Source organism: Gossypium raimondii, chromosome 6 (assembly GCF_025698545.1).
Source record: "Gossypium raimondii isolate GPD5lz chromosome 6, ASM2569854v1, whole genome shotgun sequence".
In the NCBI taxonomy this organism is placed as follows: Eukaryota; Viridiplantae; Streptophyta; class Magnoliopsida; order Malvales; family Malvaceae; genus Gossypium; species Gossypium raimondii.
In genome coordinates this window covers 6430277-6443574 of record NC_068570.1, presented here as the reverse complement: position 1 = coordinate 6443574, position 13298 = coordinate 6430277, and the positions used below count along the sequence as shown (strand labels likewise).

General features: G+C 33.7%; 3 protein-coding genes across 4 annotated transcripts; 1 reads left to right on the top strand and 2 right to left on the bottom strand.

Moving 5' to 3' along the window:
* Window positions 1-91: 91 nt before the first annotated feature.
* On the top strand, window positions 92-2423 carry LOC105773050 (putative glycerol-3-phosphate transporter 5). The gene is made up of 2 exons (XM_012594658.2): window positions 92-1345; window positions 1658-2423. Exons 1-2 carry the CDS (start codon window positions 394-396, stop codon window positions 2200-2202), a joined length of 1497 nt encoding a protein of 498 aa, XP_012450112.1. The 5' UTR covers window positions 92-393; the 3' UTR covers window positions 2203-2423.
* A 587-nt stretch (window positions 2424-3010) lies between these two features.
* Window positions 3011-7071, bottom strand: LOC105773051 (probable protein phosphatase 2C 27). Of its 2 annotated transcripts, none has more exons than XM_052632223.1 (4): window positions 6687-7071; window positions 5061-5261; window positions 4085-4302; window positions 3011-3857 (listed from the first exon to the last, which is right to left on the bottom strand). In XM_052632223.1, exons 1-4 carry the CDS (start codon window positions 6861-6863, stop codon window positions 3296-3298), a joined length of 1158 nt encoding a protein of 385 aa, XP_052488183.1. In that variant the 5' UTR covers window positions 6864-7071; the 3' UTR covers window positions 3011-3295. The 2 variants fall into 2 exon arrangements, with proteins under 2 accessions (XP_052488183.1, XP_012450113.1); XM_012594659.2 differs by having other exon boundaries at window positions 4085-4296; window positions 6687-7070.
* Window positions 7072-9576: 2505 nt separating this feature from the next.
* LOC105774200 (40S ribosomal protein S11) lies at window positions 9577-11113 on the bottom strand. The gene is made up of 6 exons (XM_012596599.2): window positions 10965-11113; window positions 10843-10883; window positions 10636-10736; window positions 10218-10362; window positions 10041-10130; window positions 9577-9922 (listed from the first exon to the last, which is right to left on the bottom strand). The coding sequence occupies exons 1-6, from the start codon at window positions 10974-10976 to the stop codon at window positions 9832-9834; spliced, it is 480 nt and encodes a 159-aa protein (XP_012452053.1). The 5' UTR covers window positions 10977-11113; the 3' UTR covers window positions 9577-9831.
* Between the last annotated feature and the right edge of the window lie 2185 nt (window positions 11114-13298).

The following is a 13298-nucleotide window of genomic DNA, read 5'->3' as shown; positions in this document are numbered from 1 at the left end:
AGTATATTGATAAGTTGTCATGTGTCAGCAACAAATTAATTATTAGTGACATGTCAATATTAATATTAATACAGAGGTACTAAACTAGGTGATTTAAAAAAAAATTCAGGGATCAATCCAAAAGTCAACCTAAAATTCAGAACAATGGGAAATGAAATGTTGAGATGGCTAACAGCTTTGGCAGTTTCAGCCTTGAGGTAGTTCAAAGACTCCATTGGATATCTAATTTGTTGTCCTAAAATCCCATGTTTCTTCATCTCTAACCAAACTCTCTTCTCCTTTTTCTCTTTAGCTCTATCCTCTAATTCCATTCCCACATCGCATGAAAGATTGTTTTGTTAAAAGAATTTCAGATTTCGAAGATCGAAAATTCGAAATCTTTTTCCTTTCATAATGCGATCTAACACTCCAAGCCTAGCTCCTGGATTCACCCTTTTCCCTTCCCTAAAACCTCCCCACACAACCCTTTTCTTCCACCAAATCTTCGTCTTGATTCTCACTTTCTTAGCCTACGCCTCTTTCCATGCTTCCCGGAAACCCCCCAGCATTGTGAAAAGCGTCTTAGGACCCACTGTTCAAACAGATTCTACCTCTAACAACACCGGATGGGCCCCGTTCAACGGCCCCGAAGGAACCCATCGGCTGGGTGAGCTTGATCTTGCATTTTTAACATCATATGCTATAGGGATGTATTTTGCTGGACATGTAGGTGATAGGATTGATTTAAGGCTTTTTCTTGTGTTTGGAATGATGGGTAGTGGCATTTTGACGATAATTTTTGGGTTTGGCTATTGGTTTGATGTTCATTTGTTGGGTTATTTTATTGGAGTTCAAGTTATTTGTGGGGTTTTTCAATCTATAGGGTGGCCTTGTGTGGTTTCTGTTGTAGGGAATTGGTTTGGGAAGGAGAAGAGAGGGTTGATTATGGGGGTTTGGACTTCACATACATCTGTTGGGAATATTATTGGGTCTGTTGTGGCTTCTGGGGTTTTGGAGTTTGGTTGGGGTTGGTCTTTTTTGGTGCCCGGGATTTTGATTATTGTAGTTGGGATTTTGGTTTTTTGTTTCTTAGTGGTGAGCCCTGATGATTTGGGGTTTGAAATGATGTCGTCTGGAAAAGAGATTGAGATGTGTGTGGGGGAAGAAAATGTGGCGAATTTAGAAAAAGTGGAATCAGAGGAAGCAGGGTTGCTCGAGAACAAGGATTCTGATTCCCTGGCTGCCATTGGATTCTTGGAGGCATGGAGGTTGCCAGGTGTGGCACCATTTTCTTTCTGCCTCTTCTTCTCCAAGTTGGTGGCTTATACATTTTTGTATTGGTTGCCCTTCTACATAAGACACACAGGTACTTGTTATCACTTGGTGCGATTATTATTTCAAGAGTTAACTTGAGTTGTTTTAGTGTATCCAAAGGAAATTTCTCCAGAAATGCATTTCAATAATATGGCCATGGCAATAATTGTTGGTGCTAATTTTAAGTTAAGCATTTCATATATTTTAAGTGTGGCGACATTAGCCCGATCTCAGATGGTTATCTACGAAGTTATATGCTGTAGGGCCTGAGCATGTTTTAGATGCTTTGAATCTGTTACTGCTCTTTGATTAGCTAAAACGGTGGATGTTTATTTATTCTTGCAAATTTGTGTTGGCATTGTAGCCGTTGCAGGAGTGCATTTGTCCCATAAAACTGCTGGGATCCTCTCTACAATATTCGATATTGGAGGAGTCTTAGGTGGGGTGCTAGCAGGTTTCATTTCGGATGTCATTGATGCTCGTGCAGTTACTTCGGTTACTTTCTTATTACTATCAATTCCTGCACTCATTTTGTACCGGATTTATGGAAGTGTCTCTATGGTTACCAATATAGGATTGATGTTTCTCTCTGGGTTGCTAGTGAATGGGCCTTATTCACTAATTACAACAGCTGTTGCTGCTGATCTTGGTACCCAGGACTTGATTAAAGGAAACTCCCGTGCATTAGCTACAGTGACAGCAATCATAGATGGCACTGGCTCTGTGGGAGCAGCTCTTGGGCCCCTTTTGGCTGGGTATATATCCACTAGGGGTTGGAATAGTGTATTTCTTATGCTAATTTTTGCTATATTCTTTGCTAGTATATTCTTGGTTCGTGTTGCAAAAACCGAGATTGGAAGGATGGTAAGTGAGGGGAAAGAGCTTGGTAGTAGTGTGACTGCAAGTTGATGCAGTTTCTCTAGGCCTCTGACTGTTTAGAAAGCATCTTATTAGGATACAGGCATACAGAATATGTTGTTGAAGTTTTTTTTCATTGTACCTCAATCTCAATTGTATTTCATTCTTTTATACACTGAAAATCTTCAGTTCATATATACATGTACCATAATTTTTGTATCAGTTCATTCCTCATTTTACCTATATTAGATCAAAGTTTGTTCTCTTTGAAATGTTGTAAGCCGTGTTCTTAAATCTTCAATGAGATTTTGGCGTCTTCTGTCCTGGTAAAGAAGATTAACAATGGAACCATTCATCTCTACGTTTTTGCACAAAGAGAATTCTATTTGCAGTCTTGTGATACGTTGCTGTGTGTGTTAATGCAAACGTGCGTATAAAACTGTCATGTCTATCAAATCCGTTATGGTAGTATGGAGTTGGATTACAAGTTACACTGACTACTTGTAATTTATGTATTCTTATAAGGTTTGAATTATTTTTTCAAGTTGTTAACATATTTAAAATATTATATAACATTTTGACATATTTTATGTTACTTCATTAATTGTGTTGTATTGTTATATACATGTGTGTATATACATTCTGTATTAGTATTGTATGCAGAACAACACAAATAGGTCCAAAATTATTACTTGCACCCCAGATATACCCAACAAGCTACAGGAAGATCCATTCAGGAGCCATCTTTAGCTCAAACAGGTAAGACTATCAACTTCTTTGGTAAGAAACAAGGATACCCAAAAGGATGGCAATTAAACTGTCAAAAGTTCAATGCTAGCACAATCAAGAAGATGACAAATGTTTGCAAAGAATATATCTTCTTTAGAAAATAGTACAATAACAGATTTATTTCTGTTTATAGTCTGCCTAGCAGACAAATCGATTCTGTTCATCAAATTATCCAAAGCTTCATTTGAAGCCAATAAGAATGATCAGGAAAGAAAATCTACCAAATTCTGAACCCTAATTCCATGATTTGATTCTTTCAAGTTTTCTTTTGTTCTATTGGTGAATGTTCATCATTAACTAGTTGTCTCCTTTGTGTACCAACCATGTATTGAGTGTAAACAAATGTAATAGAGTTCTATCCTTCTAAGAGGCATTTAAGACTCTGAAGCCCCTCAGCAGAAATGCTTCTCCTGACTCTTCCCCTTTGTCTGACAGAAGGTTGAGGTGGCTCCAAGTGAAAACACACCACAACAACGGTCAAATTGTCTGTTGCTCCTCTTTTTATTGCTTCTTCAACTATTTCTTTGCAACATAATTTGACATCATTGTGCTCCTGGAGCCGCCGCCTTGTGAAATCTATGGCATTTTGGCTGGTAAAAACATCCCATATTCCATCACTACCGATGATCAAAAACTCATCTTCCTTAGTCAGTGTTATCATTTTGAGTTCTGGTTCAGCACTTAGGGGGCCAATTCTCTCACCGGTTTCCTTCATACCTTCAATGTGCCAATCGCCTAATGCTCGGGTGACCCCTAGTTGACCATTCAGATAACCATCATCAACGAATCCACCCAGAGCCTCGATCCGCCTTCTCTCTTTCATGCAACAGGGCCTATGATCCTTTGACATCTCTACAGCTCTTCCATGCCATGACAGTACCGCCCTAGAATCCCCAGCATTTGCCACAAGTAAAGACCTGTAAAAGGTAAGATATTCCTTTCAAGCAAAGCAAAAACCATAAAATTTATTCTAACATATAGTAGAAACAAATTAGAAAGTGTCCAGATTATACACACTAGAAATCTCAACTTCATTCACTTCGCCAAATTCAAATGCATCAGATTTTCTAATGTAACCTGTCTCAATGTCTATCTTCATTTTATAGCTGTTTTCTCCAGCCAAAAAAGCTTTGGAAGTGCTTACCTCCCAAATATCATTGCAGTGAGAACAGTAGTGCCAGAAGCCAGTGATGACTCGAGAGAGCATGACTTCGCAAATGCAGCATCAGTCTCCATGAATGACCTGGTGACCGCTTTCTCAATTTCCAAGGGAAAATCAACATCCTCAACAATAACTCTAGGCAAATGATCACGGACAAAATGAGATGCATCCTTTCCTCCGTGCCCATCAAAAACCTGCTCCTTTTATGTCAATAAAGAGAATGCTTATGTAATTCCTGGGAGCCTATTTCTCTCTTATGGTATATTTAGTGTGATTCCCGTGCATTAGTTTTGGCTGCAAGAATGAGTTCTAATCTAACAGATAGCTATTCAGTTAGAGGTCATTTTTAAATAGAAAATAAGTAAAGAAGGTCTCCAACAAGAGTGTTAAATACTGCCTTGTATCTTCTTCTTTTTTCCCTTTTAACAATTCTGCATCAAATTCATCATGCATCACTTCTGTACATCCATGCTTTGTGTAGACTATACAGCTAAACTAAGAACATAACCCATAAAGAAGACAATACCACCAGTGTTTGATGGCTCCAAAGCTGAAAAGATTAAACTGATCATTGACTTGATTCATGCTAAGTTTATATGCTAAGAAAAGATGTTATAATTGTGTTCAGGAACACTAAATTTAGGATTATATCATTTTCAGATTCATTCAAATGCAACTTTTAAGACAGCTAATGTTAAGAACAGAAGCTGCAGTAACTTTCAAGTTTGAGTCATTTGTTAGAGATGACAAAAGCACATTTGTCTTTCCAATTACATCAGTTGCGTGAAAGTAACTCACGTTTATTCCTAGATCAAAGAGTTGAACAAGAACGTTTAATTTATCTCCGTATTCTAAAATAACCACAAATACATAAGAAGAAAATAGTATTAGAGGCAGGGATATTGGAAAGTTCAACATGCCAATATATAGAAGAAAAAGGGATAGTTTATGAACTTACACCGTAGAAGGAAATAGCTTCTTCACTCACTAAATCACAACCAAAATTCTTAGCCAAGTCTGCAATGCATATATGAGTATCCTCCATATAGGGACGACCCCCAATGTCAGACCACTCACCTGACCGAAGAGTGGGGATAAAATTTGTTAACAGGTCAGTTTGTCTTTCTGTGGTAACTGAGTCCTCAGAAATACTTTCCAGCTGAACGAAATACAAATAAGGAGACTATCAAAAAAAAAATACCATAAAAGAAACATGAAGAAGCATTGTCAAGGAAGAGAGAGCTATAATGTATAAATGAACTTAGTCCTGTCTGGATACAACTGCATAAGATATGAATATGTTGATTCTACAAAATTTGATAGCACAATAGAAATTATAACTGCTTTGCACACAATTCTGAAAATGATTGCACCAGCAGGAGGCACCACGGATTGAGGTTAAAAGATAAAGAAGCCGTAAACATATAATAATAGTGTAATAGCATGCTCACCAATTCCATTGACCAAAGAATATAAAGCTGAATTCTGAACATACTTCAACAAAGTAAATATCAGTGTGTATATGTTCAATATTCGAAAATTTTAGGAACAAAGGCAGATCATAAGCTGGCAAGGGCGTACCCTTCATGCAACATCTAGCTACATCCTTGTATCTACAACCAATAAGAATTTTTTTCACCCTAAAGAGATCTTTGGCCATATAAAATCAATATTAATAGTCCTTTAATAAAAGGAAGAACAAGAAATCTAATTTACATGTGTGTTGAATTGGTACCATAACCAAACACAAACAACATACCTTATATGATTTTATAGGTTAGAGTGTCAAAAGAAGTCACTTCCTCTTTGTCCTAACATTATCAGACCCACTTCTGATCAAAATTGAATATAACAAAATTTGCAACTAGGAATACATGATTGATGAATCTGACACAAAACTGAATATAAGTAGCTGATGGAACTTTGATAATCCATCAAAAATGAAATTATGACTAATGAGTGATGATCGAAGTACATATATACACGGAAGAAAATGTTATACGCCTACTTGCAATAGGTCATCTTTGTGGGGTTTATCTCTTCCACCCTAATAACTACTTTTTGGGGACAATCATGTAGCACAGCTGGTGATGTTAGCATTGCAGTTTTCGCCCCAAGGCTCGGATAAGTTAATGCAAAATAAGCCATACAGGGCTTGTGGAGCATGATGGATTATTATGTGCCTAACTGCAAGGTATGAGGCTTGATTTCCATATAGAGAGTATGGGTTAGTGGGGTTTATATGCACCTAGCTTCTTCCGGTCCAAGAGCTTGCTTTTGGGATGTAATTCTCCAAGGTCCATATCACAAACAATTGAAATTGGCTATAACACAATTACAATAATAGCAACAAAATTCTCAACTTAAAAGCAGAAAGAACCAGAACCCAGAATAGAATAATAAGAAATTGTCATCAAAGCAACATTCTTTTGAGAAACCAAGAACACAAACACAATTCAATCAACAAATTTCTCAACTTCAGAAAAAAAAAGCACCAAAAACAGAATTATAAAAAAGAAATTGTCATCAAAAGCAACTATTCCTTTTTCAAATGATTACAAGAAATGGAAGTTAGGATATTAACTCTATTGCTGCCACTGAAGACGTCTACATGTAGAGGAGAGTGTTTAAGAGACCAATTCTCCATCTGTGTACACAAGAAATCACCCCAAGAAAGCAAAGAGCAAGACGTTTTGGTGTAGTAGTTGTCATCAAGGTCGTCTATTTCTGGGGTGACCTGCTCTTTATCTTTAATACGCATGATGGTTGATAAGCAAAAGAAAGGGTAAATTCTGAGTGAGCTTTTTTGGTTTTGTAGTTTTCCTGTTTCAGCTTCTGAGCAAGTTGTTAGACGTATCCAGGTTAACCAAGAAAACTAAGAGAGAGAAACAATCCGCTGCGAATTTCTTTACAATATATTGCATTTGGTTCCAGGAGCCCCTCCCCTCATTAATAACATATTTCTTATTATATTGCCTATAATTATTGAACAGGTGCGAATTCAGTTCCCACCATTGATGTTGATGACTACGCAGCGCTTTCAATTTAAATTTATATTTAAAAAATATATAAAATATTTTACTACTGTACTCAAAACATAATAATCAATCAGTTATTATAATGTTGACAAAGTAACAATTCCAAAGTGTGGCTGAAAATTACTTGTGTTTGGTTGGTATGGGGGTTAGGTTTTCTTTTTCTTCTCTATTTCAAATATTTATTATACTTTATATCAACAAGGATATAATCAATGAATCTTAATAAAACATGTGTTAATTGTGAAAATAAATTTTATATTAGTATTTAAATATTTAAACATCTAATTTTGATTCAATTTTTGTAAGCTATTAATATTTTTACCGATGTACTATTTTATAATTTCTTATTGCATTATACAAAAATTATGCTTACCAGTAGAAAATTTTTAGATTTTTTTCAAAACATGTACAGTTGAATTAAAATTAAAGTTTTAGATTTTAATTAGATCAAAACTAAGCTTTGAATGAGCATAATTGTGCCAAACAAAAGTTCGTCCATCACATTATATGATGGATCAAAATTTATGTGCAAATTTGAAATTTATCCCTTAATTGTATATTACTTATTAAACAATCTCATCCATATATATTGGATTTACGGCAAACCAATGATGTGGATGAACAAATATATTTAATAAAAATTAATTGATGCTTAGTTGTAATGGTTAAGCTAATTGTTTATTATACCTGTTGTTCTAAGTTTAAATCTCATTATGATCAAAATTTTATTGATTTTTATACAAAATAACAAAAATACCCTCATAAAAGTATAACTTAATTTGTATATGAAAATGTATTTTAGTAATTTCATAACTAAATTAGCGTTCAGTTAACCCATATTATCAATTTCCAATAAAAACTTCAAACACTTGGAATTCATTATCCTTTCAATTTATGTATAGAATTTCTTTTTCCTTTTTCGGTGATATAATTTTAATTTTTCAAATGATTGAGTCTTAACTTAATTGGTGTCGTTGTTATTATAGGAATCGAGAGGACATGAATTTGAATGTTTTTAAACGCGTTTTTTCTCTAATTTAAAAATTGAAAAGGAATCATAGGTAAATACAGTATAAAAAACCTTTAATTCTCCTTCATTTTTAATACTATCTTAAAAGAAAAACAGTAAAAGTGTAGAGGGGAAGAGAGTGGACATAATCTGTAATTTTCCAATCCCTGAAGGTTAGGTACCTATTTTTTCTTTTTCCTTTTAAAAGATTTTCAATAAGCGAAGGTTAGGTACTTAAAAAGGGAGACTCCACGGTGGTTTATTTATAAAAGAAATGTGAATTTCATGGTGCTTAAACTTTTAAATGTAGGTTTGTATTTTATATTTGCAAGCTAACATTTTTTTATTAATACCTAAAGTCAAGGGGCGTAGTTAGGGGTTAGCAAAATTTCGAGTCCTCTAAATTGAATTTTTATTTATTTATTTTATAATTTTTAAAATTTTAAATTAATAAAGATAAAATTACACTTTAACCTTCCTGAAAATGATAAAAATTTAATTTAAATTTAAATTTAATCCCTTAAAATAATTTTCTTACTTCGCCCTGCCTAAAGTCAGATTCGACGTCGACACCAAGCTAAGTGCACCACCTAATAGCAAAACTAACAGTCTTTAGCTCCCATCCATAGTGGCCTCCTCCTTTTGGGTAGCACCATCAACATATTCCCCTCACTCATCATACCTACCAATGTTAGTATTGTTATTTTTTAATAAAAATTTATAATTTTAAAATTTTTATAACTTTGTTTTTATAATTTTCTTTAAAAAAATTTAAAACGGTTTAATTAATTTTTTAAAATTTATTACTAAAGCTTTTTTTGTAATATTGTTTAAATCATATCAAACCAGCCAATTAAACTGATTGGACAGAGAACAAGTCTGGGGGACCAATCTGAAAAAAAGCTTTGAATCGATTAAACAAGAAACCAACAGAAACCAATTAACCTGACTAGAAAATCAACTGAAGTAGCTAAAAACCAATTGAATAGACAATTGAACAAACCAATTGAATAGACAATTGAACGGGTTGGATCATTTTTTCTTTTTCAACATTTTAAATTTTAAAATTTTTAATAATTTTTTAAACGAAACGGGTGGTTTTTAAAAAAAAAACAATTTGACCGGTCCAGTTTTAAAAAAATAGCCTTTTTACCTTTAGCCTTATTAGTTTCAAAATTTTCTAAGCTACTTTCAATAAAAAAAAGTAAGACCAAATTGAATAAATATGTAAAGATTGGGAGCTAAATTTATTATTATACCTTATATATAAACACTGCTGTTTTGCTCACTCATCAACGAGGCTAATTTGCCCATTTTTTAGTAGAAGGGCTAACATGCAATCCAAAGTATAGTACAGGGGGTTTTGTGATACTTTCACCACACATTTGCACAATGGATGCCCCTCGCCAATTTACAGAATGTCTTCATTTGTGAATAGAGAACACCAGAAATTTCATACATAATCTAAGTAAGTGATCAGAGTGATTCTTCAGAGAACAGGATCATACAAGAATAGGGGATACCTTCAAAATTCCAGTTGTCATAACTAGACAAATCCAAACATAACAAGTAATAGGAAAGGAAAAACAAAAACATAAAAACATCTAATAGTCCCAGGTTCTTCATATCTAGAGGCAGTTCAGGGATTTTAATGTCTTCTCCTGATTGAAAACACTTACACCTCACATTCCAGTGAAAGCTTTCTTCCCTCCACCAGAAGATCCAGCAGGAATCACTTTCAAAACATTGAACCTCACAGTCTTTGACAACGGCCTGAAATTAGAAAATACACGCAAATTACAAACAACCAAAATCACCTACAAACTAGCTGTAAAAACAATTAGATTCATAGCCACTAGACATATAAAGTCATTCGGTTTAGGGGTTTAACCTGCATTGCCCGATAATGACATGATCTCCTTCCTTCACACGGAAGCATGGAGAAATATGTGCAGGGATATTTGAATGTCTCTTCTCGTACCTGAAAAAGGAAAAATAAGTTTCTTCCAACAATAAAAATCATAAGAAACTTTATGGAAAAGTAGAGCAGAATGAAGCCGGATCATGCCTTTGGTATTTCTTGATATAATGAAGGTAATTCCGTCGAACAATGATTGTCCTTATCATCTTGGCACTATGGCAAGTACCGGCTAAAATGCGACCCCTGATGGAAACAGTGCCGGTGAATGGGCATTTCTTGTCGATGTAGATTCCTTTAGAAATCAAATATGCAAAAACATTATTTGACTGAACTCTCAATGCACAGAAATACATTCTACATAGTCCTTCTCTAGGTGTTAATCAATTAAATCATCTTTATTTCCCATAAAGAACACTGAAACATATATGCATAATATAAATAAAGGAATTATAAATAAACATGATACTAGTTTCTAGGTAGAACATTCAAAGCTTAAATAGATTTTGCATAAATTGACCATCCATACCGCCCAAAACACATTTTAAAAGAACAAATACAAACCTACCTTCAGTGGCTTCACGAGGGGTTTTGAAGCCCAAACCAATGCTCTTCCAGAAGCGGTTTCCTCCCTTTCCTGGTCTCTTCCCTTTCCCAGATTTCTTGGAGCTGAAGTAGAAACAATATCATTAAAAACCCACCTAAACTCCAAAAAACCCAAATCCGAAAAAATTATAAAGGCGAGAGATTTTTCATGGTTTAGTATTAAGATCACCTTAAAAACACTTTGGGTTGCTTTAGAAATGCCTTCTCGGTCTGCAATCAAAAGAAAAAAAAATGAGAAGCAAAGAAGATAAAAGAGTGACAAAGGGAGAGAGAGTAGATAGGCGGGTGCACCTGCTCCGCCATGGTTGATCAGCACTGTGAAGAGTGTGGCGCTGCTGCTGCTAGTGCGGGCAAATGAAAGAGATTTGCTGGCTGTGAGAAAACCCTAAGCTAACTAATAGATCCGCTTTCGTAATGATGAGTTTGGGTCAGCTTATCAAAATGGGCCTCCACATTTACATTATTTGGATAATCCAAATAATTGGTTCAACTATACAGATAGTCACCCAACTATTAAATATTTTCATTTTAGGCGGACAAAATAAAAAAGTTTGCAATATAAGCACCCACGTTATATAGTTCGATCATTTTGGTCATTTCTATTAAAATCACAAACCACAATTGATGTGGCAGTTAAAAAGAAGGGAGAGGAAGAGGCATTTTTTATTTTTAATATATATTTTAAATTTATTATTATATATATTTAAATTATTCATGTATTTTTATATATTTCTTCGAATTTTTTAGAATTAGGATCAAATTGAGAAAATTTGTAAATTTTGAGAGTTAATTTGTTAAAATTATGACTAAATCGATCTAGTACGTAAACGTTAAAGGCTAAATTTGTTATTATACTGGGTTTTTAACTGTCACGTCAGTTTGTCATTTGTGACTTTAACGAGAATGACCAAAATGACCGAACTATGTAACGTGGGTGTTTAAATTACAAACTTTTTATTTTGAGTGCCAAAAATAAAAAATTTTGATAGTTAGGTGACTATCTGTGTAATTTTCCCTATTAAAAAGAAAGTCATAATTTCTCTAAAATTTGAAACCAAAGTCACGACTTAACAAATTTAATAAATCTTGTTTCATAATTTTAAATTTTGAAAAATATAAGGATTAAAGTTTATCAAATTAAAGTATAGGAATTAAATGCACAACTTTTACAAAATACAATGATTAATGGTAGAATTGAATCAAAATATTTTAATTCCACTTGTGAGATTAAAACTCGTGGCCAGCAACTACCCTTTAATGAGCCTACAGAATGCAGACGATTAGTTATTGGGCTCGATCCGGTAAATACATTGAGAAATAAATAAATAAACACACGCTAATGTGTAAAATGACCAAAACCCCATTCTTTTACAAATGAATAAATATTATTTTGATGGTATTTATATATGCCGATGAATCTAAAAAAATACATATATATGATGACAATCATGAAATTCAAACCCATGAAATCAAATTTTTCAATAACTCAAATTTACTATTTCAACTAAAATCACATTCAATTTTTATATCAAATTCTTTTTTATATAAATTTGTATGGTTTTTGTTTTGAACTTTGATTGTATATATTTGGAGTTGAAGATTTACAGGGTCTACATTAGGAGCATCCTCACTTGTACACTGGGCTATTGGAATAAGTCAATAAGAAGGTGAAGTATGGGCTATAATGACTAATGAGTTAATATTATCCAAGGGCTTTTCTAATAGAATTGTTTGCAAGTTAGCTTAATTATGATGCTAAATTTGGAGTGCACTCACCATTTAGATTTCCACAACAGCTAGCAACACAGTCACAATGTGCAATAGACACAACAATGGTTGAGGAGGGAGGTTATTAAGAATGCTCTCAAGGATGACCATTCTAAATTTGTGTTCTTTGGACTACATGGAATTCCATGTAGAAATAATGTCATATTTTCCTACACCTACGCAACTTATTCAATCGTAGTGCCGTGGAGCTTCAACCTCTAAACGAGGATCTGCTATTAATCCTTATATTTTGTGAGGTTTTTAAATTTAGTCTTTGTATTTTAATTTGATCAATTTTAATTTTGTACTTTTTAAAGTTTGAAATTTTAGTCATAACCGGAATAGTATTAGTTAAGTTCATTTTGGTGAAATTCAATTACTAGTTTTGTACTCCACATAAAATTATGGGTGTGCTCATATTCTTCCATTGGATTATTTTAAGTCCGTATACTTTTCGACTTTTGAAATTTCAGTATTGATATAAATGACAATTATTAATCCGTTAACTAGTTTTCTAGTGAATAGTATATGAAAATAACAAGCTCACATAATATTATACATATAATAATATGTTTGTCCCATTAAATTTTAGAAATAACATAATTTAATTTAATAAATTTAACATTATCTAAACTTTTAAAATTTAGAAAACATAAGAACTCAAAATTAAAACTTTCATAAACTACAAAAAACATCCGCTCCACACTCGTTAACGTGTATATTGAGTGGAACAAGTGGCCAAAATGGCATCACAAACATATGCATCCTATAGTTGGCCCTACATACATAGGTTAGGTTCTCAATAATTATGTTTTTGTTTTTGTCTTCTTGTTTTGCTATCATACCAAAAAGAAGGTA